At 38.3% G+C, this 27,909-nt stretch overlaps 1 protein-coding gene across 2 annotated transcripts in view; it reads left to right on the plus strand.

Annotated features, from left to right (window-relative positions):
* Window positions 1-27,909, plus strand: part of SATB1 (SATB homeobox 1) — a 98,137-nt gene that overhangs the window by 58,227 nt on the left and 12,001 nt on the right. For both annotated transcript variants that reach the window (XM_082625013.1, XM_082625012.1), the window contains exons 8-9: window positions 620-832; window positions 8,868-9,023. In XM_082625013.1, coding sequence (XP_082481139.1) covers window positions 620-832; window positions 8,868-9,023 — 369 coding nt within the window. The remainder of the gene's footprint in view (window positions 1-619; window positions 833-8,867; window positions 9,024-27,909) is intronic.

The following is a 27,909-nucleotide window of genomic DNA, read 5'->3' on the forward strand; positions in this document are numbered from 1 at the left end:
GGTATATTGAATAGCAAGCAGTATAGTTTCCTTAAGCGGTAAATAGAATCACTTGTCATTGACTCCAATAATTTGAAAACCAAGGAATAATGTAAAATATTGCCTGCAAAAACATAGCATAAATCTTAGGTGATGCTTTAGTGATATTCTTTTTCCTAGTATGTTACAATTCATTTTCGAGTATTTTCTTTGTAAATCCTACTTCTCTCGAAATGGCTTTGTATCTTTACATATTGGGCTGTTGGCATTCCACTGCCTTTGTCTTGGCAGCTTGAGAACTATACAGTTCAGTGCTGTCGTATTATGAGCATTTCATTTATTCTTAACTTGCCTCAATCCTCTCTGTGAAAGATTTCATGGCAAGTTAAGCTACTCAAAAGAAGGAGACCAATTAGGCAGTTGCAGTTTATGTTATATGTAAAGCAGACGCTTAATAAAATTAGGAATACAATTGAGGCTCTCTTCTCTACCACTTCAATTGTAACTAATATATTCCTATGTGGAATTAATGCTTCTGACTGTTCATTTTCTGAACAGAGCGGAGAAGAAAAGGAAAGGATCACCGCGGGCTGGGCAGAGCATGGGGGCAAGCTCACCCTGTGCCTTTCATTCCCTGCAGGGCTTGCTTTCAGAAATCCTACGAAAGGAAGAGGACCCCAAGACTGCATCCCAGTCTTTGCTGGTAAACCTTCGGGCTATGCAGAATTTCTTGCAGTTACCGGAAGCTGAGAGAGATCGAATTTACCAGGATGAAAGGGAAAGGAGCTTGAATGCAGCCTCAGCGATGGGTCCTGCCCCCCTGATAAGCACACCGCCCAGCCGCCCTCCCCAGGTGAAGTCTCTTTTTCCTCCTCACCTTTCTGCTTTTTGTTTTTGTTTTTTTAAAAAAAAAGTCTAAAGAAGAATCTCAACAAGCATGAGAAAGGTAGATGGATAGGGCTTTTTTTTTTTTTTAAATAGTAATTCATAGACCTGCTTGAGGAGAATTTGGTCCCAGCTCACTGATTCTGATATAAAAACAAGCAGCTACTAATTAGATGGAAAAAAATTGCTTTGTGTTGCTTCTTTTGGGGGGTTCTTTGGGGGTGAAAAGTCATCTTTAAATGGGATATTTGGCTCTACTACTATTAAGTAAAAAGGTATTTTAAACTCAATAGGAAAAAAAAGTAATGAAGTCCATTTTATCCCTGCGCGTTTTAGAACCACCATTTGAATAGTAAATAAATAAAAATAAATAATTCCATTTGTATTTATGCTTTCCAATACCAACTGCAGCTGGTACCAGTTACACATCATCTCGTTTGTAATCTTTCATAATTAAGTTTAATACAATCCTTGAAGGCAGCTTTAAATGGGGCTGATAAGGAATTCCATCCCATCCATATTCCCAGAAATGGGCACATTTTCTATTTTCCAAATTTTTGCACTTTTTAGAAAGGACAAAAGTCACCTGCCAGGTAATTTTGTGTATGCGCATCAGTATTTTTTTTTAATCAAGTTTAAAAGGTAGCCTCGTAACTATTATAAGAATTGAGAAGTTAATTTTCAGTACAACTATTAGATACAAATTTGAGAGGGGATTAGATGTAAGATCCACAAGCAAATATATTTCTTACACATTTAATTTGTGGCCTGTGCAACTCAACAATGAGGTCAGCTAAAACGATGGAAAGTAAATATGGAATACTAATTAAAAGTGCTTATGTAACATAATGTCATAATGAAATTATCTCTTAATGTTAATTTCATCAATAGTAAAAAATGGTCATCCATTTCCAAGTATAGAGATAAAACTCACTCAACACTAAAAATGAAACTGCCATAGATACTCCATAAATAAGAAATAGACATAATATACAGCCACTTGTGGAGGGTCTTAAACTGCATATTGTAATGTTCTGAAATGATTATTGTTTAGAAACATCCCAAAGGTCCATTTTCTCCGTTTTATTCAATGAAAATCAATTAAGTCTTGATGTCTATAGGAGCAGACAATAAGGAAGGCATTGCTGTAATTTTAAGAAAGACATTTTTCTCTAGCAGAGAAGAATGGCACCCAAATACATGCATACATATCCATTTGCCGACACACACACTTACTGAATTTGATCTGTTAAGCCTTCAATACAATATTTCTTACCAAAAAGAATGAGGAACTGTTTATATACATATATGACTTTTGTAAGAGTGATTGAACAAAAAATGCTTGGACTTGATTGAACACTGAGTTTGTGGTGTTTAGAGTTATCATATGTACCATCATTAGTTAATTTTGCTGTTGCAGTCATCATTGGAAGGCCTCTGGGCAGAGTTATTTTACTTATCACTTAATCATGCAATACTAACCAAAGAAGGGCTTACTTAAGACCAGTGTGAATTTAAGCGTTGAGCTTCTTCTTCTTTTTTTTGTTTTAATCTATCCAAATATTTGACTTAGTAGTTCCTTAATATAGCTTTTGTTTTCTAATTTTTCTAGGACTTTAATGCTTTTATTTGTTTTCCAGATATGATTCTGCTTTCCTTACTCATCAAGTTTTTTGTTTTTTGTTTTTTTAGCCAAAATTACGTTAATTCTTAATTGTGATATTTATTTTTGTATACTATTAAGATACTCTGGGTTGCTTTCCTATATGTATGTCTAAAGACTATACCTGCTGATAAGTTGGGATAGAAAATATAATTTATTTTGGCCTGAATTACTGATAAACTGGTTGAGCCACCCTCAGCTGTATGTGTTTGTTCTCAAGAGGGGGTTGAGACCAAGCCTTTAGCTGGGATATTTAGCCAATGATGAATGTGCTTAGATACTGTAGATTCTTAGTGAAGCTCTTTCATAGAAAAAAAGTTTCTATTAACACAATATTATTGGCCATCTAACCACATTCTGAAATGATTATCTGATATGTGTGAATAATTTTATTTCACTGCTTCATAGAGAATCCCTTTGCATTCCTTAATTTTATCATAACAGCTCACAACCGGTTTGTTCACCTTTTACCCTTTGACAGTGATTCAGTGAATTAAATTTTAGGGAACTTTTAATGTACTAAATGTATTATCAATGTAAAATGAGTACTTAGGATTTGGAAAAACAGGTTATAGAGCAGTTGAGTTAGTACTGTTTTGCAGCAGTTGAAATCCAGTGCTTAACCTGGAACCAATATACCACACATAAGGTTTTCATGTGCTTATTTACAAATGACTAAAATGGAAGAGGAATAAAGGAGGAGACCACAGGTATAGAAAAGGACTGCAGGAAAAAAAAATTTTATATTTTTCCAGAGAGGAATCTGTGTGAAATCACTGTGCGTTTCATTCCCCCCCCGTCCCCGCCCCTTCCAAATGAAGATATTTGAAATCTGTTTTGAGATTAGTCTTTGGCTTGGGTTGGACCAGAACAGGATTTCTTTCTAATGCTTGTTGAAGGCAGAGGTCCCTTGTGGCTCACTGAAGACCCAGGACACCTTTAGGCCTGAGAGACTGGATTATCTTCTAGCTTCTCTGAAGAGTTTAGGTCGTATGGAAGATGATTGGGATGTCCCTGGGTCCTTCCAGACCAAGGACCTAAACCACTGAGGAACTCAGGTTATAAATCATCTTCAAGAAGGGGCTTCCTTCAGGCCCCGGGTGTTATTTTTAGGAGAACCTCACCAGGGAAAACCTAGACCAGCCTCAGGAAGCTCTTGGCTGGCTCTGCCTTGGCGAGATGGCTCCTGTGCACTCCTGTCCCTCAGGCTTCGGTAGGGGTAGCCACACCAGGAGCTTTGTCTTCTGGCTGGGTCAGTAGGCTCCAGGCCAGACCTGTTTGTTGAAAGCATATTTTCACAATGTACATGCTCTAATTCAAGAAATATGAATACCTTGCACTTGACAATGATTCAGTTTTCTCAGCACCTTCACATGCATGAATTCATGGAATCATTATACCAACCTTTTGGTACGAGAAAAATGAGAAAAGTCAAATACTTAGTTTTCAAATCCCCTACTCAGTCTGATGCTCTTTCCCCTACCTCAAGCCACGTCCTCAGAAGACAGACATTTTAGAAAGGAGAAAATGAAACTCAAGGACTCTTTCTGTTTGTCAGAGAGGATGAGAAGTTTTCTTGTTAGGTTAGAAAGAGGAACACATGTGAAATATTCTTCTGATAGAATACATTGAATATTTGACAAATGGTCCACTTTGGAAGACTTTAGACAGTTGGGCATTTCTGAGATTGTAGAGAAACAAGCCCTTTCCAAACTTTGGTAGTAGGAGTATCTGGGAGAAACCAATCCCTCCAGAGCTCCAAGGCCTTAAAGATTTCTTTTCTGACTATCACTTAGCAAATTTTCCAGATGAGTTTACAAGATGAATCTTATTAATAGTAATTAATTATTATTTTCTGGAAGTTGTCTATTGCACTAAACATAGCCATTTTAAGTTGATGGTTTCTGTTTAGGTGTGCACTTATTATGGATTTATTTGTGTGTTTTAAGATGTGTGACTTTTGGAGTTAAATTAGCAATTTCTGTCTTCATAAGGACCATTTGAAAGCCTATAATTATCAAGTTATAACTTTTACATGAATTATATAATATTTTTTCTTTTTTTAACATCTCTTTATGGCATTCTTTGGTTTCTTCTGAAGATGGGACATTTTATAACAATGTTTTAGAAAATGTACAAAGTTTATATCAATAGAAGCGATATATAATTAATCTGGTAGCTGCACACTTATGTATCTTTACAACACATTCTTCTATAGTATAATGAAACATAGGTTCAGTTATGGGCAGGAACTTCACACTTGATAAAAGTTTTATTTGTTATGAATCCCTTGACCAGCTTTATTTTAAGATCACGTATGTGCTTGGAAAACGCTTCTCATTAATGGTCATCTTTTAAAAGCTAGAGGACTTTTGAAAGTCCAGATCTGGAAAATAACTAATATTGTTTCTACAAAAGGAAGAAAAGTGTAAAAAAATAGAACCATGATACTCAAACAGTGTTAATATATAAAAATATGAAAATGGGGACTGTTTTCTATCACCAATAGGAATTCCTCAAAATAGCACGGATATTTTAAACTAATGATAAAACCATTCCCTACTAAAAATTAGACATTCATGAGCTAGATTTAGCAAAGGACCACCAAAAAGCACGTCTTAAAAAATAATAAGAATTTTCCCAAATAAAGAAGTCCTATATAACATCATACCCTCAGTGTATTGCAGTGATTTCTAAGATAAGCATTGGTGTTAGACTTAAGTTCAGTTCTCAGCCTTGCCCCATGGACAAATTACTTAACCTCTCTGTTAGCTTCTCAATTTAAAAATGGGGCAGTAATGTGACATTACCTACTCAGGGCTATTATGCAGGTTAATGTATGTTAACACAAGGCCCAGCTCATAATAAACAACTGGTAAATGTGAGTCTCTCTTATTATCATAATTATTATTAAAACTACATAAAACTTTAATTGCATATGGGCATGCCCTCACATATGTGTGCAGTATGAGCTTGCAGGCAATTCCACTTGCATCAAGGAAGAGCACACATGCCAATCAGGACCACAGTAGAGTCCATTTTGTGTAGCCTGTATGTAGTACATATACAGTACATATGTAGTATATATAGTTCATTTTGTAGTATGGGTTGATGAATTCAGCAGCGGTAAAAGAGCAAAAAATTCTCATGGAAAATCTGTGTTCTACTGAACAATTGTAGTGAAATAGAAAGCACACCCTAGTGCTACACCCTCTCCCCATGTGGGAGGGTAAATAGCAGAAGCTCCAATTCTTAACTACTTCCCTGGCGCCACCATAATGATGGAGTGGTACACGCTACCTTGATAAATGCTATTCAGAAAGCAACTGCATTTATTTTACCTCCTGTGCTATTTGCAGAGAAGAGCTGAAGAGTAGTTTGTTTTGCCTGCAATGAACTACTTTATGAATTTTAATGTGTGATATAATATTAAAAGCTAAACCAGGATTAAAGAAGATTTTTTTTGAGCTAAGCTAAAATAGTACTTAGTAGAGTGAGGTATAAAAGATTTTTGTTTCCATTTTTACCTGGGGAAAAATTTCAGCTTTCATATTTTTGAAAAGCTGTCCAAGTCAGTTCCCCTTAAGCAATACCTTGTGTTTAGAGAAAAATGTGGTTCCAGAATTCTAATAGCTTATCTCTAATATTAAAGATGCATATCTGAGCCAACAAGATGATAAGGAAGAGCTTTTCTAAATATTTTTTAAATGAGTAATACAGTTTCTTAATATTTTTAAAACTTGTTGCTCTCACTTTTTTTTTTTTTTTTTTTTTTTTTTTTTTGCGGTACGCGGGCCTCTCACTGTTGTGGCCTCTCCCATTGCGGAGCACAGGCTCCGGATGCGCAGGCTCAGCGGCCATGGTTCACGGGCCCAGCCGCTCCGCGCGGCATGTGGGATCTTCCCGGACCGGGGCACAAACCCATGTCCTCTGCATCGGCAGGCGGACTCTCAACCACTGCACCACCAGGGAAGCCCTCTCACTTTTTTTTTTTTTTAAGAACTTTTAAAAAGTACTTTTAAAAAAAAAAAGTACTTTTCAACTTTTGATTGTGTTGGCTACTAGATTTTATTTTTATGATTTAAAATGTTTGCTTTTTGGTTCAAGTTGTAATTGCTTTATTAAAAAAAGAAAAATTAAACCAAAGACATTTTTAGAAACAAAATCACAGGGTTGAAACAAATGATTATAACCCACCTCGAAGATAAATTCTTAAACATCATTTTTACAAAAGAATGAAAATGATTTTCAAAACACACTGAGACACCAAGTTTCCAAAGCCTGCCCTCTTAACTGTTGCTAAGCAGATGATACCAAGGAACTGTTTCTTCCAATGCCCTGAACTTCATGCCTCCATTTCCATAACATTCAATGTTCAAAGTGATTGAAATGGCTTTTCTTTTCTCTTTCATTTAAGCAGTGAAAAAAATAGGTATTAAAAGGGACCCCATGTGGTGATCAAATCTATCCTTCTGCCTCAAAGCAAGACCACCCCAGAGCAAAGTTGCGAATCTCAGCAAAGCAACTTTGTAGGCAATTTATGGTAATGCATTAACTCTTCTGGCTCCTAAAGTGGTGTTTAGCAGATTACTGCTTCAAAGCCCTGTGTCTGAGCCTAGTGGCCCCCAGTCCTTAGGATGCCTCCGTGAGTTAGTGCCCTTGCTTACTGGAGTGCAGAGCTGGCAGGGGAAGGCTGGAAATCCAGCCTCTGCTCTTGACGTTTCTGTCTGCGGATTATGCTTTAGGAGAGGCCAATGAGGCCAGCCAGTGGGTCCCTCATCCTGCCTCATCTTCTGTGTCCTCACTGGGGGCCTGTGGTCCAACCATTTCCCTGCATTATCCTTTCTGTGCTCCCAAGGGTAGTGTCCAGGTGGGAGAGTCTAGCTGCATTCTCCAGAGGTGAGTTATTTTGCTCACCAGCTAGAAGTTACGAGTCAGAAAGCACGTTGTAAAGGAGACTCAGCTTTACTCTCTAAGTGCAGGGAATTAAATGGCTTAGGATAACCTCTGCCCCTCTTTTGATACCAGATATTTGGGGGCAGGGTGAAATAAACATTAAAAGACTTACTGTATGACTGGGAAGGTATGTCATTTAGTGCCCCAAAATCACTTGTTTATCTTAAAATGAGCTTCATTTTCTATTGTTCTTAGTGGATGAGAGAAATGGTCCAAGATCGTAAGTTTCTAGAGAAGGAAAACCTGGATTCTGTAAAGGACCCTAAGAAACGTGGTCCTTGATGAATCACTTTGCCGGGAGAAATGTGGTCCTACATCTGGACAACTTTTTATTTATGTTTTCATCAGTTTCCCAATAAAAAGCAGCTACATGGTTCATATGTGAATTTCCCAGGCTGGTTGGTTCCTATAAATGCTCAATAAAGATCAAATTTTTATTTTAAAGTTTTAAAGATTGTTTTTAAGTTTTGAAGATTAATCATGGTATCAATAAATTTTGAGGTTGATTTTCCCCCTAAATTTTGTGGCATTTTTCTGCAGCTATCTGCTTATCATTATTACCAAAGGCATTGATATTAATTTCTCACTCAAGATTATACATTTTGAATATATTATTAAGTCACTGTGTATATATTTTGTGTAACTTGCAGTCATGTTCTATTAAATATTGTGAAACATTTTCTTATTGTCTGGTTCCACCAGTCAAAAGGAAAGAGTTATATACAGCGGTGCCAGGAAATGATGAAAATAATTATACAGAACAGCTTGGACATGCATGTGTAAAATGCAACCAGCCTTTATGATAATTAAGCAAGGCACTCTACCTGTTTCATGGATGGATAGAAGATTTAAATGTGCAGCTCTACAAATGGCTTTGTTATGGAAGATTTTTTAAATGAGACATAAGAGGAAAAGGCATTAAAAAAAAGAGTCTAAAATTAAAAAGGCCATAGTATGTAATAGCTATTAGTGATGCAATTGTCTCTTAGGCATTGGGTACCCAGCGAAGATACAGCACTGTGCATTATGATTTTAATTGTGAATTTCCTTTGTGAGAATTGCAGTGGAAGGTAATTGGGAAAAAATTAGTTTAGGGTTTTCAAGTCTTTGAAACTATTCCGTTTTCCAGAAAACTTACCTTATGGCATTATAATTCCTGGTTGTCAGCTGGCAGTTGCTGTCGTATTACAGCTGCAGTCACCTGTGACAATATGACTTCCTTAAGCAATCTGATATCCAGCTAAGAACTCATGTTGAATGACCACATTGTTGATCACCTTGATCATAAAAGGAGCAACAGTGTCCAGTTTGGATGCCGAGCCTGAGAAAATTCAAAACAGTTTGGCCAGTGGAAAATGACAAGCATGTTCAAAATGTTTTGTAGGTGAAAACCGCTACCATTGCCACTGAGAGGAATGGGAAACCAGAGAACAATACCATGAACATTAATGCTTCCATTTACGACGAGATTCAGCAGGAAATGAAGCGCGCTAAAGTTTCCCAAGCTCTGTTTGCAAAGGTGGCAGCAACCAAAAGCCAGGTAAGAGCCTCTGTTAGGCATGGAGAATGTTTATCTGCGATGCCTGTGAAAGTTCATTCGAAGGGGTGTCTATTTGCAAGTTGAACTTGCATCCCTGAGAGGTCACGGTTTCCAGGATTATTGACAGAGCTCATGATGAAACAGAGTGTTCAGATTCAGGGAACAGAGACACTTGGTTGTGTTTCCTCCAACATCTACTGTCCAGACCACAGATTTCTCAGGAAATCCCTGAGTCAGTTAATAGTTGTTTCCAGAGGAGTACTGTAATGTATAGGAGGTTTCTCCATCTGGTCTATTGTAATGGAACAAATAACCTGAATTATTATTATTTCATTAGTACTTAGGTGACCTTGATTTCCATCCTAAAATACTACGAGCATTGTAGTTTTTTTCTGTTCCAACTCAGGCATCTACAGCTGTTAGGTGTGCTTATTAAAACAAACTGACACACACACACACACACAGCTTTGCAAAATAATGATTTTAGTTTATATATATATATATATATATATATATGAGACACACAAATTTAATTACAATTAGAAAAATTGTCTAAATCTTTTGAATTATAAATGAATCAAATTGAATGGGAAAAGTGACAAATCCCTACAAGACATCCCTACAAGATAATGCAGTCTTTTTGTCATATATTGATAATTTATGTTCATCAGAAGTAGAGTCATCTATATGAACAAGCTCACGGTTATCTACTAACCCTTGTTCAAGGCCAGGAATACTTTTTAAAGGACCAGAAGAATACTGGTCTTATCCAGTGTAAGTCTTGTCCCCTTTGCAGAAAGATCTGATAACACTATCAAAGTGAGATTGAGAGGCAATCAAGGAAATTTTAGACAAATGTATTTCATTATCGTTAATGAACTCTCCTTTGTAAAACAGCCTGGCTGCTGTCAGCCTCTGATAAAATTATGCAGTCCTGAGACTATTTACAATATGATGTATTTACAATACAGTACTTTCATTATTAGGTTTTTCTGAAATTTCACTCCAGCAACATTAATAGTGGTCCTTGATAGGAATTTTGCTTGAGAAAAGGTTGTTCTTGTTTAAGTTATAGGCTGGCTGGAAATACGTAAGGGATATCTTGGAAATGTTATATAAAAATGATTAAACTCAAGCTGTGGACTGTAAAAATTATAGCTTTATAGGCCACATGCCTGCGTACCCTTCAATCACTGTCAAAGTGATAATTTCTACAATAATATGTTTCTTTTATTGTGAGATTCTAAACATCAAGTGCTGTTTAAACATTAAACTGAATTGTTTATGTTAGTGCCATACTCGGCGTGTCATACATCAGGCCACCGTAATCTCTCATGGAATGTAAAATTCTGTCATGAATCATGGCTTGTATATCGGAAATTACTGTAATTTTGATTGGAAATTACAGGGCTCTTGAAATGTTTCTAATTATGATAGAATGTCAGAGCCGCTTCAAACCTGTGTGCTTCTTCAGATGTCTTCATTTACATGCCAAGACTAGGCATTAAGGAGAAATGTCCTGTTCGCACGTCGCCCCTCACCCACCCACCCTGCACCTTCTTCTTTTGGCTATTTAGTCTAATTAGGATGAGGATCTCATATTTCAACATAGTTTATCCTGCTTTTCTTTCTGATTCTGCATCTCTTCTGACCTTTCCAATTAAATTATCAAGAATAACAGACTGTCTTCTTACAAGGCCAAACACTTTCCCCCAATCTCCAGAATAGATAAACAGAGAAACGACACATGCATTATTGTGATAAGGGGCAGCCTTAAAACCAACAAACAAAAATAGAATATTAAAACTTTTGGGGAAGTTGGCATCTGTCATATAATCACCACCACCCTCCCTCTCCTTTCTGACGAGAGCATAGCTCCTTCTGGCTAGCAGTGTTTTTGCTACCTTCATTCTTTCTTTCTTTTAAATGATATCCCCAATTCTCCCCTCCTGGGCTGAGTTCTGATTTTGGAGCTATTCAGACAGTGGCGGCAATGGGTTGATAATGTCATGTGAGTGATGTTCTAGGGGTTTTTTAAACATCTTTGCTCTTTGGACTCCTGTCCTACAAAGCTCCCCGTGAGTCACTTTCAAAGATGTCAGTTGCCAACTGTGTATCTGCCATGACGGTGTGTTCCCCAGAACCCCCAAAGCCGCTAGCTCATCTCCTCATTACTGGATGAAAGAGATTCCAAGGGGCCAATTGTAGACTACTGGGGTCCAGCAGACTGTTAACTTTCATCCCCTCACATAGTTTTTCCTAACTACTAATTTACTGGAACTTCATTAAAAAACGTTTCTGTACCTTTCTCTTAGCTGTTCAGTTTAGATGTTAGTACTGCCCTCTTTATGAAAATCTAAAAGTTGATGATTACTGAAAAATAAGACGGTCCAAAAACTGTATATATCCCTAAGAGAAGAGATCTGACTTAACAAGGGCAGGTAGTCCATTGACTTAAGTTCTTTTGACCTGCCATGATTTTTTGTGAAGGAAATAGAAAAACTAGAAAACAAACCAAAACCCCCCAAAAAATCTTCAAATCCGACGTACCTTTCCCATGGTCAGAATTCTTAACTTGCGCAAGAGTTGTTTATGCCTTGGAGATAGGTGCCAAGGCTTGTCAGCATGGGCAGAGGTCCTCCCAAATGAAGCACGTGTACAGAGGAATGTGCTGGAGCCATTTTATCTCAACCGGTCCAGCCCCATCTGCTTCTGTATCTCGCCCTGATTCTCTATGTTGGCCTAACATTCAGTACCTTTTTTTTAGTGCTAGACCCTGTCATGCATTATATATTATCTGCATTTAGTTCTCAATAACCCTGTGGGCTTGATTTCCTCATTTTATGCGAGGGTTACTTGACTAAAAAGTAGGAGAGCCAAACCCAAATTCTGCATCTCTGCATCACTATTTTAGTGTCTCCTCAGGGTTCCAGGCGGCTTCAGGACCAAAGGAAAGAGGAATTAGGGATGCTGGACTAATTGATAGTGGAATGGGAGGGGCTTTCCTTTCTTCACTGACATATTCATGGAATATGGGTTCTTGCCAACATAGGGCCCTTAGAAGCCAAGCTTTTTTTTTTTTTTTTTTTGCAGTACGCGGGCGTCTCACTGTTGTGGCCTCTCCCGTTGCGGAGCACAGGCTCCGGACGCGCAGGCTCAGCGGCCATGGCTCACGGGCCCAGCCGCTCCGCGGCATGTGGGATCTTCCCGGACCGGGGCACGAACCCGTGTCCCCTGCATTGGCAGGCGGACTCTCAACCACTGCACCACCAGGGAAGCCCAGAAGCCAAGCTTTTTCATGTCTGTTTGGGGTTGGGGTGTAGGGAAGGGTACATGGTGGAGGACTCAAAGGACGCTATGGTCCAGGCTGAGTCACTGCTGTTCTGGTATTGGGAAATGATTTAACCTTTTTGAGCCCAAGATTTCTTTTAACATGGGAGGAGGTCCCATGCTGTCATGCATGCAGAAGAGCTTTTAGATTTACGGCACTGTAACACAAATAGATAATGTCTTACAATGTGCTAAGCAAAAGACTCAGACCTGCACACAGAGTGACTTATTTATTATCTATTTATGTATCTCAGATACTTTTTATTTTACAAGGTAAAGCTTTAGGTAAATCCCCTGAATGGCAGGCAGCAGAATTATTTTGAAAAGATAGTACAGCCCCAGAATGTGGTGGAACCAGACGTGTAGCTGTGGTCTGCAGTGACTAATGCACAAAGTATTTTCAGGAAAAGAAACCAACTTTTCAGATGCCACCATTTCGCATGTATTATACTTTCTCTTCGATGAGTGATAGAAATGAGATTGTTTTTAACGTTAATAGAAATGTCTGTGTAAAGTATGCAACTACAAACTGAAGGTAGGCTACTTTTTGTGCTTGGGTAGGAAAGCAGGCTAATGCAAACTTTAAAAAGATGATACGCTTTAAACATAATGTGAATAGCTACAAATGAATACACTGTATATTGTGGGTATTCAAACAAGCAGCCGTTTTTCCAAGTGAATCATATTAGAATTTTATCAAACATTTAGTCTGATAGCATTCAAATAATTATGAGAGCAGAATTCACTAATTTTACTGTTTAAAAAAAAATAGTTGATTTGGGTAATAACCATTACGGTATCAAGGTTCAGTTACTGTTCAGTGGTTATAGTGTTTTCATATGGGAGACGGAAATGGAATTTTTTCCTTAATGGTGGCAGATGTTGGAATCTAATTTTATCCCACAGCAAACCTCCTGAGAGCTCTGAGACTTAAGGTGTATGTCCAGCAAGGGGACATTAGCAGTGCCGTAGGCCTTGCCTTGTACATCGAATTGTTACATTGATTTTCATGTTTGCAGAGGTGGAGCTTGCAGATACAGTAATGCAGTCAGAATAAAGGGCTTTTCCAGAGCGGTTGCATCCCCACTTGCGCTTAGAAAATGATTTCGCTCTAGTGCTTTATTGAACAGGGTATTTCTTTTAGGTAAAGCAGCTAGATGATGGAAATTCTATTTGACTGAACATGCTTTTCTATAGAATCTTTTGCAGTCTCTACCTACCAGTCCTGTAGTTACTGGACTCTTTGGCTGCAACAACTTCGACTGCTTGATAGGTGTGGTTTTTTTGCACTAAAAAAAAGAATTTCTGCCTCTGTGAAGATAGCACGACCAGTAGAAGAGACCGAATAATTCGAAGCCTTTTGCTTTCTTCCATCTACTTTTCAGACACTTTTGTCATTGAGATTCAAGACCTCTAGGATGGGAGAGAGAGGGGAGAGTGAAGGAGAAAGAAGAAAGCTTTAGTGCTCTTTGGGCTTGTAGGTAAAAAAAAGAAAAAAGCATCTTCAGATTTAGTAATTCTTAGATGGTGATTGGAATGCCTTAAATACGAGTAAGACATGATATGTCACAAATCATTAGAGGTAGAAATAGGGCTAAGAATGCCATTTTCATTGCTGGTTATAGGAATCTACAGTGATAAAATCCAGGAAAAAAAAAATCACAGTACCACGACTGCATTCTGTATTCTAGCATGTCAGCAAAGGCATCTTTTATTTTCTTAGCATCAAATTACACTTCACGGAAACTACACTTTGAAGCCCTGTGCTGATTCATTTTTTTTGGAATGTTCACATAACAGACTTCACTGCAACACGATTTTACCTGTGTAGCCTCCTGTTTCAGATCCACAGGAGGCCCCTACAGATTTGCGAGTCACGGTTCCGGTTATTTCTGGTGCCACATGCTTTTCTAGCAGCCTGTGGGAAGATCTTTACATCGTGTCCTCAGAGCCCCTTCTCTTGGGCTAATAGAGTTGCCTTCAGCCAGCATCTAAGAAGAGAACTGCCTCTTCATACATTTTCCATCTAGTGCCTTATTTTATTTTACTTTATTCATTTATTTATTTTTCTTTTACTGGGCGGGAGGAGGACGTGGGGAGATACAGGTTAGGTTTCCCTGGATCAGCTTCTGGGAAGAAGGAAGAGGCCAAAGGAATGCTTGAAGGGAGAAGAGAAGTAAGACAGCCCAGTGTGTAGCATCTCAGGACCTGCCTGTATTCAGGTTTACCTACATTTGGGGAGGGCCCGGTGCTGCCTTCTTGATAGGGACGTGGAGACCCGTCCATCTCCTATTTAAGGTGTTCTGTGGGAGCCATCTCTAAAAATCCCTTCTGTCTAAATATTGGGAATCCATATTGGATTCAGTTTTCTGCAGTGTAGACCTATCTTTATGTCTCTAGTGGTTGCTCAACAGGACTTTTGAAATTAATGGCTTTAAATACATAAACATTGACATAATCTAGCACTTTAAAGGTACATGATTGTATGTTATACAGTGTTTTAAGAACTAAATTTGTGAATCTGAATACGAGCCCTTTCCACATTTCTGTGTTATAAAAACAAGCATATGTTTTAATTAATCTAGGGTTTGATCAAGGAGGTTCAGAATTATTAAATAGAACACGTACTTGCCGATCATAGTTTTGGCTAAAAAAAAATCACGTAAAGGGGTGTTTTTCCCCCAGGCACTTGATATTGTCTATTGCGGCAAGTCGAACCGAAGCTTCTTGGTTATCTTATTGCCACCTTCAAATTTTTAAAAAATTTCTTTTCCTCTAAAATTTAAAATTTGATAACTAGAGTGATAGAAATTCATCTTCCTAATTCTCCCATTTAATAAGTTCACTGTAACAAGTATAGTCATAACTCATTAAGCCCAGTTTCTCCATCTTTCAAAAAATGTCATAGGAAAATATTAGTCAAGATTTGAAAAGAAGCAATTTGTGAATATTGAGCCAACTCTCTAAAGAGGATCATCATGTGAGGAAGTTCCGGGAAGGTGACCACAGGAGTGGTCCACTTTGAAGCAGCCCAGTTTAATGCATTCTAAAGCATGAGTATAGCAAGTACATATTCGTAGAATCTGCTTTAATCTAAGGCCACCTTTTGTCCTAAAATGTAGTATAAGTTGAAAAGTGTGGACCCACAATATCCTACGAAAGTTCCTCTTTTCGGAAGCCCTTCTAGAATCATCTTTGACAATTGAAGAGTTAAAGTTCTTCAGGATAGGATCCAGTATCTACAAAATGGGAGTAGGGAAGAGACCAAACCCATGGGGTTTTAACTCTTAAATAGGAATGAATTTCAAAACGGAATGTCATTCAGTTAAACTTCACACATAATTATAACACTGATTTCGTTCTTTCACAAACTACCAAGTGAAAAGACAAAGTGTTTCTCAGAAGTCTCAAGAGTTGTCTTTTATGGTTTGGGTAGTAAAGGTAGGTTTTATTTTAGCTTTATCTTCTTTTTCCCTCATATGAGGAATGAAAATAAAAGCCCCGTGAAATGAATGAGCTCTAAAAATGCATTTATGCAAAATGACAATAGAAAAATAGCTCTGGAGGAAACTGCACTGTTAAACTTTCACATCAGTAAAAGATACTAAAAGAGGGATGGTAGAACTTATGTTGGTAATAGGAGTCTGATGTAGAATTTTTTGGCCTTGCAAGACCTGCACCTTAAAAAGTAACCTTTGAGATTATTCATTTTTATAACTATAGCTGTTACGCTTTTGCACATGCAGTTCTTTTGCGTGACAAAATGACACAACTAAATCATAGACCACCCATTTATATATATAAAATATACATATTGAAAATGTTTTTTATATATATTTATATTTATAAACATATTTATATATATAAATATAAATACATATAAATATAAATAAATAAATATGTTTATATTTATATATCATATATAAATATAAAATATGTATATTATATATATATAATATATATGTATTTTAGAGATTAATAGTAATATAGCCACTTTATAATTTATCATTAAATACCTTGTAAAAATATAAGCTCCAATCTGCTGGTGGCGTCGCCATACAATTGCTAAATTGATGAAGTTGTCCTTTTTCTAAGACTTAATCTACTTCTGTTGTCTGGTCATAGAGAATCTGTTCTCCTTTGATTTCTTGCTTCAACCATTCCAGTGGCCTTTTGTGTAATTTTTTTTTTTTTAAAACAATCCCCTTTTCAACCCGTATGCCTCAGGAATTGGGTTGAAACACACTGTTTCATAAACCGCCAGCCTCCTCGGCTGCCTCGGTGCCTCTGATTCTGTAAATCAGATCATAGACAGCATGCTGTCGTATAATAAGGTGTCTGATCCTTATTACCAGTTTGTTGATGCACAGGCTCCTTCAAATTGACCATTGCAACACATGGTTTCCCCTGAAACTAGCTGTGATAATTAGCGTGGTTCTAATGAGACAGAATGTCACTGATCTTGTGCTGAACTGTCGAGTCTTGATGCTACGGATGGGAACTGTCAGAGCCTGCCATCTGTGACAGCGCTTGGCGTATTCCGGTGGCAAGGTAGAGCATGCTCAATAGACTAGTTTCAAACAAATGGCCCTTTTCTTGACGAGAGCTCTGTGTTCTGTTCAACTCAAGAATGTTTGCCCCAACTTCAGCCTATGCCAAAACCCATTTTGAGATCCAAAGGGGAAGAAATATTTAAACCTCTGTTATACGTTACAAAAGAGAGGACTCTTTTGTTTAGCAGGTGAATTTTAAGTGGCATTCCTTCCCTTGGGTTTTTTTTTTTTTTTTTTTTTGCCTCTCCCAGTGGACCCATATAGTCAGTAAGGCAGTCCTGGAAGAGCCTTTCCCCCAATTTTCAAATTGCCTTGTTTAAAAGAGATTTGTTAGGGAGTTGGGCTGGCTCATCATGATGGAGCAGTCAGATTTAGCAGAGAGAGGGGAAACGAAAGGAATAGTTGAGAGTGTGTCTAGGAATACACAAGTTGAATAGCAGAATGAAGATGGACAGGAAGTTAGATCTGTAGGCTCCAGAGAGAAGTGGAGATTTTTTTTTTTTTTTTTTTTTTTTTTTTTGCGCTAGAGTACAAGTCCAGCACTGCTTATCATTCCAAAATATGCTTTGTTGCTTTTTATTTCCTCTTCTCTGGCAGACCACACAGGGCTTGTTCTGAAGAACATTTTCACTAATCTGATCAGGCAGCCAAATACGCCGGGAAAACTGCTTTAATGATCCCACTAATTACCTCAAGTCAATATGAACTGTATTATTAGACTGAGGGAAAATATTCCATTAGGTCTCCCCCTTGGGAGTTCCTCCGCTTTGTGATGTCACCGAAGCCTTCACCCTCTCGCTTGTAATTAATTTTATTTACACACGCAGGCACGCACAAGGTCACACCTGCACAACCGGCGCTGGCCAGGGAGCTTGTGGCACTCGGGCTTAATCAGATCTGTCATAATTACCATTCTGCATGTTTCTGACACACGCTGTGAAATATTTCAATTTAACTGCCGCTACCAGCACAACCAGATGTAGTGCGAGTGTGGCTGCATTGGAAATATTATTCCTCAGGATAAACTCTCTCCTCCTCCTCTTTTCCTTCCTCCCCCCCCCCGCCCCCAATTTACAGCTAATGTAGCACAGAAGCTGATGGGTCCTGTAAATCTTGAATGCAGCGCTAGATTGATAACAGGCGATTAGACAGTTTAACCACAAACAGCTTGTTCATTTTTCACAAATGAAAACCACATGTGGTGTAACTAAAATTTCAGGCCCTTTTTTTTTTTTTTCAGAGTTGGGGTCTGTATGTGTGTGTGTTGGAGATGTGCTTAAATAAAAATAAAATGCAGTGGAATGAAGTATCTAGAAAAATGGAGAAGTTGCCTAGTTTTTCTCCAGGTGATTTTATCAAAACCATCATCAAATTCCATGTTTTCACTTTTGCCAAAACTCGAATGGAAAAAAGATGGTACTCTCCGTTTCCTTTTTCTTTTATTTTCTTTTATTTTTCTTTTATTTTCTTTCTCTCTCTCTCTCTCTCTCTTTTTTCTGTATGAGAGGGATAATATCCTTGGAGTCTCTGCCTTTTTTATTTTGTCAGTGTTAAGCCATTTATTTGAACATAAATTTTGAAAGAATTTCTACAGTGGGCATATGCAGTTTTTTAATGGACGGTTTCCCTTATTTTTGTTAATGAAAAATTGTTAGTTTAGGCGTGCTGGTCATATCCCAGACAATCCCAAAACAAAAATGGACCCAATCAAAAAATTTATTTCCTAGAGAGGTGTGTTAATCTGCAGAATCAGTTTGAAAGGTAGAGTTGAAAACCAGTGAATTCTGTTGCTGCAGACATAGTGGAGGTAACCTGGCAGAAAGTGCAGGTGCAGGGTAACCATATAAGGCCAAAGTTATCACCAGTCTCAGAAGAATTTAGCCATAAGAAAAAGTATTGGAGCCATACGAAAGCAAATAAACTGGTGGAAAACTAAAATTAAGAGAGGAAAAAGGAATAGGATCAGTGGTGATTTAGAATCGTACCTCTAAAGAAGGCTCGCAACCATACACTTTAGAGAACACTTAAAACGTAGATCAAGGTAATTAAGTGTCTTTTAATGCCAAATAAAATACACTCTCTCTTTTTATCTTTATTTTTGTTTCACTACTAAAGTTATGAGCCTCATTTGGAAGCTTCCTAAAGTTCTATGGTGATTCCTATTACTGATAAGAGGTACCGTTCCCCATAGAAGAGCAGATTTTTCCCCTTTATTTCCTTTCCTTAACTATTTTTCCCCTCTTCCTTATTTCTTCACATTAAAAAAAAAAACTTCCAGTTTTTCACTGTTTGCTTAGTGTTTGCTCCATAATATCTTCCAACTTTGAAATCTAGCATTTTTCTGCCTATTCATACTTTCTTCTGGCCTAATATCACTTTAGCGGAAAAGAAGGTATTTTCTTTTTAGTTAGAATCCCTCTTCCATCTCAGCTGCTAAGCAGTTTACATGGTTAATACCAAATTATTAGGTCAGTTTCTTCGAACAGTTTTAATCTACCTTTATAATCATTTTGCAAGATACAGTTATTGTGGAAGATTTGATTCAAGCCTCACATTACCTGTCACATCACTGCTGTGTACAGATATAACCTCCGAATCCTTCTTAGCACAGAAGTGAAAGCACCCAGTACTAATCAGTGAGATCCACCCACAATGGCTTGCTGTCACTTTTTATTTAGGATTCCCAAGAAGAGGTTTGACACATATAGTTGTATGGGGATGAGTCCAAGAAATAAGAAAAGTAGAGGTTAAAAAAAAGTACAGCTTATGACTTCATTGCTCCTGCCCTTGCTTTAATGACCCTGAAGATTTTGCATAGCTACTTCAGGATACGTTAGTCAGCATGCAAATTGAATCACATTTTGCAGTCCTTGGTAACACTCGCCACTTAAAGGAAGCTTGCCTTGTTTTTTTTGCAAGTGAAAGATTTCATTTATAACCTGAAAAATCATCCCTAGCTTTCCACATTTGCAGACTTTAGTTTTCATGTGTTAGGATTTCTTTGTGTCTAAGTACACCTGTAGATACAAAAGGGAAGAGGAAAGAGAACCAAAAACAAAAAAAAAAAGAATTGCTGTTTAGGGATGTTGGGGTATGTGTGAGGTTTGAGAATATTCAATATTTTGAGTATGATGGAAGAGCATGTCTTTCTACTAAATTTAATGAGACTACAAGAATCTCATTATTCAAGGAAAATATTGTAATTTTCTTTATGGACCCTGCTGGGTCCCCGTCTAACGAAAGGACAGTTTTCATGTATCTGTTAGCAAGTGCCGGTGAAGATTTGGTTGAAAAGGAATTTATAAACTTGATCCTGCCTTTCAGCTCAGTTCACCTTCTTCAGCCACTCTGCAGTCGCTCTTCTCCACTGCCCTCAGATCCTTAGGAAAATGTACAGGAAGGAGAATTAGTTTCTTTGAATACTTTCTGCTGTTTTCTTTTGGACCCACTGTCTGCATTTTTCATCAGCATTGTCGAAGTCATCAATATCGTCTGTTAGTGTAGCTCACATTTTTATTCCAAGCTGAAAGGAAGGGGAGGGCATGGTTCCTGATTATCTACATGAGAAATAGGATTGTCCATAAAGTCACACGTGGTTTATATAACAACTTGTACATAAACTGCATCTTTCAGAGAAAGCATTGAGGATTGGCAGAGAGTGGGGGGTGGGGGTCCCCATTTCCTGTCTACCATGTTGTGGATTTCCCTGAGCAAGTTGCTTGACCTTTCAGGCTTCTAACTTTCCCTTCAGGAAGGTGACATAGATTGGGTCGGACTCTGTAATGTCCCAGGCAGTTCCAGGTTCTGTGAGTTTGTTGCTGAAACAGGTTCACAAGTGTGAAAAAGGATGCTATTTTGACTGAAGGTCCCGCTGACAGGTGTGTTAGTCTGGGAATGAGTCATAAAGGAGGCAAGGTTTTGAATAATGGAAGGGCTTAGTTTGTGGGGACAAAGTGCTATTTTGAGGTCTGTAGCCCAAAAGGGTTATTTATGTGTGGCATATAGTGCGGAGAACTGATTGTTTGGAATCCAGGGTATGAACTCCATGTTATACAGTGTGAGATGAGCTCAAGTTTGATATGATCTCATCTGAGACTTGTTGCTAGAAAACTGGAAGATCCCCCTCTCTCATCAGGGACCTAGCAAAGTCAGGACACTATAGAGAGGAGGTGAGCTTCATTCAGTTGGGCATGGGCTTGGCTTACTATGTGGTGAGGTAGTGGTTGCCAACACCATATGACTTAGAGATTGCTCAAGAGTTTCCCCCTTTAACATGTCTTTTTTGGGTTTTTCACTGATGCCTGAAAGTCCACCTTTAACTTCTCATTTTGGGGGATTAATGCAAGTTCTTCAGGGGCAGGATAGCACATCAAAGAGGAAAAAACAGACTCAGTCTGTGAGAAATCACAGGTTTGGAAGAGGTTCGTGAAATGGAGAGTAAGCCAGGAGGAGGAAGCAGGGAATGGCTGCTGATGTGAAGGAACATCCTGAAGCCCATATTTGCAGTTTGTAACTTGGTACCTGTAGCAAGCGTTTAATAGCTGCTGAGGAGTGCCCGTCCCCAAGTGTGTCCTTTAAATGTTTACCCATTTTACTTCTGGTACCAACACTAGGCTGCTTGTCAGGGTGTTACTTGGCTGGTACATTGATGGAGTATTTGGTGGCTTAAATGAAATGCAGATTAGGTAAAAATAAATTACTTTCAATACGGTCAAGAAAGTGAAGGCTATAAATAAAATATACATTCACAAACAGACAAATGCTATTAGGAAATCCAGCTCAGTCCATGCCAAGCTGTTACTGTCTAAATTGCCTTCTTTCTTCCGAGCTTCCAATTAATTTTTGCTTGTGTGTTTGGAGATTGGGGGAAGGGTAATAGCCTAATGGGTAATGATTTTATTTTAGTATTTTGATTAAAGAGACTAAATAACTTGGACCCTGGGTAACCATAAGGACTAAAGCCTTATCCATCAAGCTTAATTTCTAGGCAGAAAATTGTGTTTATATTTTTGGATAAACTTAGCATTGCATTATGTATAATATAAAGTGATGAGATGGTTATGTGCTCATTTTCTACCTATCCCCACTTCCTTTACCCTCTTTCCTACTCACTTTCTTTTCTTTCTTTAATCCTTTGACTAGCTTCCTTCTGCCCTGTTCTCACATCTTAAAGGCATGTCCTTTGTGACCATATGCTCTTTGAAGAGGTGATGAGAGGAAAGACCAACCATTGTTTGATTTGTAAGCCTTCCCCCCTCTACCTCCAGCCCCCAACAGCAAGCACCTGCCTTAATTCCATTCCTTTCCCCGCCTCCATCCTGTATCTGCCCTGCTACTTTATCCTCTTCTATTTGGGAAACCCAGGTGTCTTTGGAAAATTGATAGTGTTCCTCTCCTGGCACATACAGACATTTCTCAAAGGATACTCTACTAATCTTGCTTACCTTTATAGTTATTGGGGTGGTATGACGTTAGTTAACTAAGTCAGAGTATGGATGCTTTCTTTATTCAGAGGTGGTAAACCCATTTACTGAGTTTGTAACAGGACCAGGGAAAAACAGTGAGGTATATATATGTGCTAGTGCAGTTGTCAATCAGGAAATTTCAAGCTGTAAAACTGTTGTTTTATGAACAAAAGCTCATCCAGAACTGAAATACGTAAATGGGCTAAAAGTCTTCCCCCATTCTGATTGACTTGAGGATTGGTTGGGGGCGGGGTGTTCTCATCAACACCCCACCCTATGTACACACACAGCCAGGGTACTGCTGAAACACCCCTGGTGGAAAGCTGGGCCTCCTCAGGACACAGTCTGGGAACCATTAACTAGTGATTAACTGTTTCCCTCCAACCCATCTCTAAGAGGCATGGTCCTTTAGTGGCAAAAAGCAAACAAACAAACAAACAGGATAAGCAGATCTGTTCCAAGAACTTATAAATACCAAAGTTTTGTAATCTACTAGGAGCTTATATAAGATAGTTCTGGAATAATATTTGAAATATATATGTGTATGTATCTATGTATGTATACAGACACATATATACTGGAGGGGGCACCCTCTTCAGGAGTTCTTAACCTCTGTCCCATCTTCCCCCAGGGGGTCCATGCATGAACTTGAATAGAATAAAAACACTTTATTTTCACTAATGTCTTACTGAAATTTGACATTTTATTTAATTATCAATATAGGCAACAAGTCGCAGTAGTATTAGCAATACCTATGAATTTGTCACCAATAAAAATCACAAATATTTTCCTATCACATTTTTATTGCAGATATCTCAAAATACTATTTTTTTGCTCATCACTCCAAAATTACGGTAGTTATTAGATCTGTTCCTAGATCTTGCTATTTGGTACGTTAATAAAGAAGCACATATATTACTGTATGATACAGTTTGGATGACTGTATTTCAGTACAGTTGGTTTTCTTCGTAATTTTATGCATTTTATTTCAGGCACATAGAAACATTGTTCTCACAACAGTGGGCTTTACCAGACTGCCAGAAGGGTCCATGGTGCAAAAGAGATGAGACCAATGATTAGATAAGTTGTGTGTTGGAAGAAAAAATGATATGTTTTTTTAACACGTTAGCTGAGGAATTCTTGAATTTGCCTGGGAAAGAATTGTTATTTGTTTATTACTTTTTCGATGCTTATTTTTTCAAGTGCCCTTCACTCCAGAGCATGTAAGCAGGGTTTATGATCAGATCATTGCAATGACATTTCAAACAACAACAAAAACCTTACAGGCAACTTTCTCCAGCATTCGAGGAGAGAGTACCTTTGCCCTTAGGCTAGAAACTTTTTGCCAGTTAAACTACACCTTTGCTATCAGCTTACACATGAAGTTCAAGCTGTTCTTACCTCACTGGACAGTAAGTGCTGGGAGAAATAATTCCCTATTATGTCTGTCCCCGCATCTCTTAGCCTCACAGTAGATGCCACGTAGATGGCACTTTGTAGTTTTTTGTAGAAGGGTGGAATGATTCAAAAGCAAATTCATCTGATCACAAGTTTGCCCTCACAAAAGTGGGCATATTCCTAAGGTAGTCCCAGCGGGGGACCCTGTGCTCAGAAAGACAGGATAGGGCCAGACTCCACCCCTGTCCTTCTGCCCCAGGCCCCTCTCTGGACTTGCCCTCCCCAGTGTAACACAGGACCAGTGGTTGTGAGGTGCAACTGCCGGCCTGAGTGGCCCCAGCCTCCCTTGTCTCCTTTCATTGGTAAATTTCTAACCTGGCCATTATCACTGGGACCCCCCACGATGCTTCTAGAAATATTTACGCTTTCTTTTTTTAAAGCCTACTTCTGAATCCCAAAATTTGAGTCACTCAGTTAAGCCGACTTCTGATGAGTCGGTTTGCATAATGAGTAAAATGATGTGGTTTTTGGCCACAAAATGGGTGTTACTTTATCAGCAAAATCATAAGCAACTTGGGAGCTTGTAATGACCCTGCCCGCTTGATTGTTCCTCTAAGATATGAGTCCCATAACTTATACAATCCCGAATTGCCTTCCCCTGGTTTTAAAAATTCTTTTGTTATCTCTCCTAGAATATCATAGAGGGAAGATTTAAATTTTTAATTCCCAGCCCCTCAATATGCATAATGGAAAGTATAGCTCATCTGAGGAGATATCTGCAATATTGAAAAGTTTTATATAAATCAATTAAAAATGCAGTGGCAGAAATATTTGTTTAAATTAACCTGACAATAAATTATTTTTGTCAGCAAACAAACCAGTGTATCGAGTCAATCATAACCTAAAAATTATTCATTTTATACGTTCATATTTTTATAGTTTTTTTTTTGCACGTGGCATGGACAGGTATTCGGCAACAGTTTTTCTTAGTGATCATCATAATTTGAAGAGAAAAATAAAGATTGTAAATTTTTCATAGTGACTTAAGAATGCAACATGATAAGAAATTTGCTTCATAATATTACAGTATAAGAGCACATATTTATTGGGGTCAAGGGATTTGGGAAAAGGTAAGTTTCCCAGAAAGCTTCTGCTTTAAACAGTCTAATGTATTTGCCTTTGATAGAAGCCTTTAATAGTGCTTCTCTGCCTCTTACACCTACTAGGCCCAGCTCGCTTTGAATCTTATTCCTTTGAAATGCAACATTATTATGAATGTAAGTTGTTGGACTTTGCTGCAATACACAATGCCCTCAGGAATTGTAGAGGTGTATACAGTTTTTTGCCACTAACTAAATGTCCCAGACTGTGCCATTTTTCTGTTTTCCTCTGATCCCCCCCAGCTTACTGCTGCTTCAGTGTTGCAGGAAATCTTTTGCTATATTTTTACACTCACTCATTCAAGTGTGAGCCTTAAAGCGTCTCCAAGCCCCTTGGGTGAAGGAAAGTGTAGAGTATGCTGTTCAGGGGGCTCTTTGCATTGACATTTGTTTATGATAAATGTAACTCAGGTAACAGAGATGGGGGTGGATTGGAATAAAGAAACCCATCAGCCTTAGTTCGTGGAAGAAATGCTGAGGGCCTGAACCAGAGCAGTAGGAATGGAAAAGAAGGAACAAATTCAAGACGCCTTCTGAAGGAGTAGAATTGACAGGAATTCATGATTGTTCGCTTATGGAGGAAGCAAAGAAGAAAAATCATATTTTTTAATTGAAGCCGTTTGTTATGTTTTTTTTTAATTAAAAAACAGTACTAGCCAATCTAGAAAAAAATTTTTAATGCAAGCATAAAGGAGGAAAAAACATAAATAACCATAATCCTAATTAACTAGCGATAACCTGATTTTGTTCTTTGCATACACACATACGTGTATGTGTGTATGCATGTACGTATACATATGTATGTATACACATATACGTGCATACACGTGTGTGTGCATATATATGCCTTTCATTCATTCATATGCTATACCCACTTTTTAATTCCCTATTGAGGTATATTTAAGTAACACTGTGAGTGGTGGTAACATTACCCCCACTTTACAGAGGAGAAAATTCAGGTCTAGAGAACTCAAGGAACTTGACCAAGGTTACAGGGCTAGTCAGTAGTAGAATAGGTGTTAAAATGAAAATCCAGGCTTTCTTAACAAATAGATATTAGAAGTACATTTTAAAGAGAAGATGAAGTCACAGTAATTAAGTTGCATCCTCAAGAAAGTATGGTAAAAAGCAATGACGAAAGAATGGATTTCAAAGCAACTAGTCTATTTTTCCTAGCATATTGCTAATTCATCTTTTTTTTTAAATTATTCTTCCCACTCGAAATACTGCCCATTCTTAAAAGCCAAACCAACATGACTCTACATCAGCAAAGACTTCCTTGACCACCCCAGTGGATCTCTTCTTCCTCTCCTCTTGTTTCCCACTGGACGTCTGCCCCTCACTGACCTTCACTGCATACTGCTTTGCTCTAGTAGTTATTTTTGAATGTCGCCTCTTCCCAGATGTACTGTGAGCCATTTAAGGGAAATGCTTTTGGTTAAGTCCATCAGACCTTTTTGTAGTTATCACGGACCAGACACTGGGCTAAACGTATCCTATTTCATTTGTACCAGCCACAGTCTTGTGAGATGAGTACCATTATTATCTGCACTTTGTAGAGGAAGATCTGGGGCTCAGAGAGGTAATTTGCTCAAGGTTGCATACGTAAATGCCTATAACAGGATGTAACCCTGGACTGGTATACTGAGGTGGTTGAGAGTAGCTGGAAGGACCGTTAGTATTCGGGTGGGCAGAAAAAAAGGGGACAGCGCTTTCCTGTTCGAGAGAACAGTATAGAGTGGAATGTGGGGAAGTGGGCAACAGTTAACAAATGGTCCGATGAATTAGGACCTAAGTGTGATTGAAGGAACCTTCAGTGACCTCTAGGGAGGGTGACCTTTTTCTCTGTCTTGGGAAGCTTTGAAGGTCATTTTGAGCAGTAGGATAACTTTGGGTAGTTTGAAAGCAAAGACCACAGCAGTGGTTTTCATCCCAGCCTCCCTTTTCCAAGGGCATCTCAAAGAGGACGAAGGGGATTCAAGAAAGCTTAATTAAACCTGTGTATTTACCTGTCAGGAAGTTCCACAGGCCAAGTCAAGCATCGTATTTATTTGCTTCTTGTAGGGATCACAACTCTCTATGATAACCCTTGTCTTCTCATTCTTCCCCAAAACTCTAGTCGTCATTGGTATACACTTTCCCCTAAGTTAGGAAAAGGAGTGATTACTTAAAGGCTGTTTTGTTCAGAAATTAAGATAATTGTCCATTGGACATAATTAAAAAGAGTGTTTGGTACCTAAGAGCATCATTCAAGGAAAATGTACCCCAGCGCTGACAAGTCAGTGGTGGGTAGAATGGAAAGGAGAAGACGATTCTTTATGGTAGAAACAGAGGTGAAAATCGATGCAAGTGTTACAGCATGAACCTTGGGGATACGGTGTTTTCTGTCTTTTAATGACACTTGCTATGAAGAGTGAGGAGAGAATAAGAACTTAAGATTTTTTTGTTAAACAGATGTGGTATTTTATTTTTTATTTCTTTGGATTTTTTTAAACTGAAGTATAGTTAATTTACAATGTTGTGTTTCAAGTGTACAGCAGAGTGATTCAGTTTAATATCTATATATCTATTCTTTTTTCAGATTCTTTTCCCTTATAGGTTATTACAAGATATTAAGTAGAGTTCCCTGTGCTATACAGTAGGTCCTTGTTGGTTATCTATTTTGTATATAGGAGTGTGTGCATGTTAATCTCAAACTCCTAATTTATCCCTCCCCTCCCTTAAGATTTTTAAGACAGAGAGTATAAATGTTCAACAAGAGCCAAACCATATCACTGAAACTTACGTAATGTCAAAAGTACATCCTGGGGCTTCGCTGGTGGCGCAGTGGTTGAGAGTCTGCCTGCCGATGCAGGGGACATGGGTTCATGCCCCAGTCCGGGAAGATCCCACATGCCGTGGAGCGGCTGGGCCCGTGAGCCATGGCCGCTGAGCCTGTGCGTCCGGAGCCTGTGCTCCGCAATGGGAGAGGCCACAACAG

The sequence above is a fragment of the Mesoplodon mirus genome (genome assembly GCF_964341445.2).
Source record: "Mesoplodon mirus genome assembly, chromosome: 6".
Taxonomy (NCBI): domain Eukaryota; kingdom Metazoa; phylum Chordata; class Mammalia; order Artiodactyla; family Ziphiidae; genus Mesoplodon; species Mesoplodon mirus.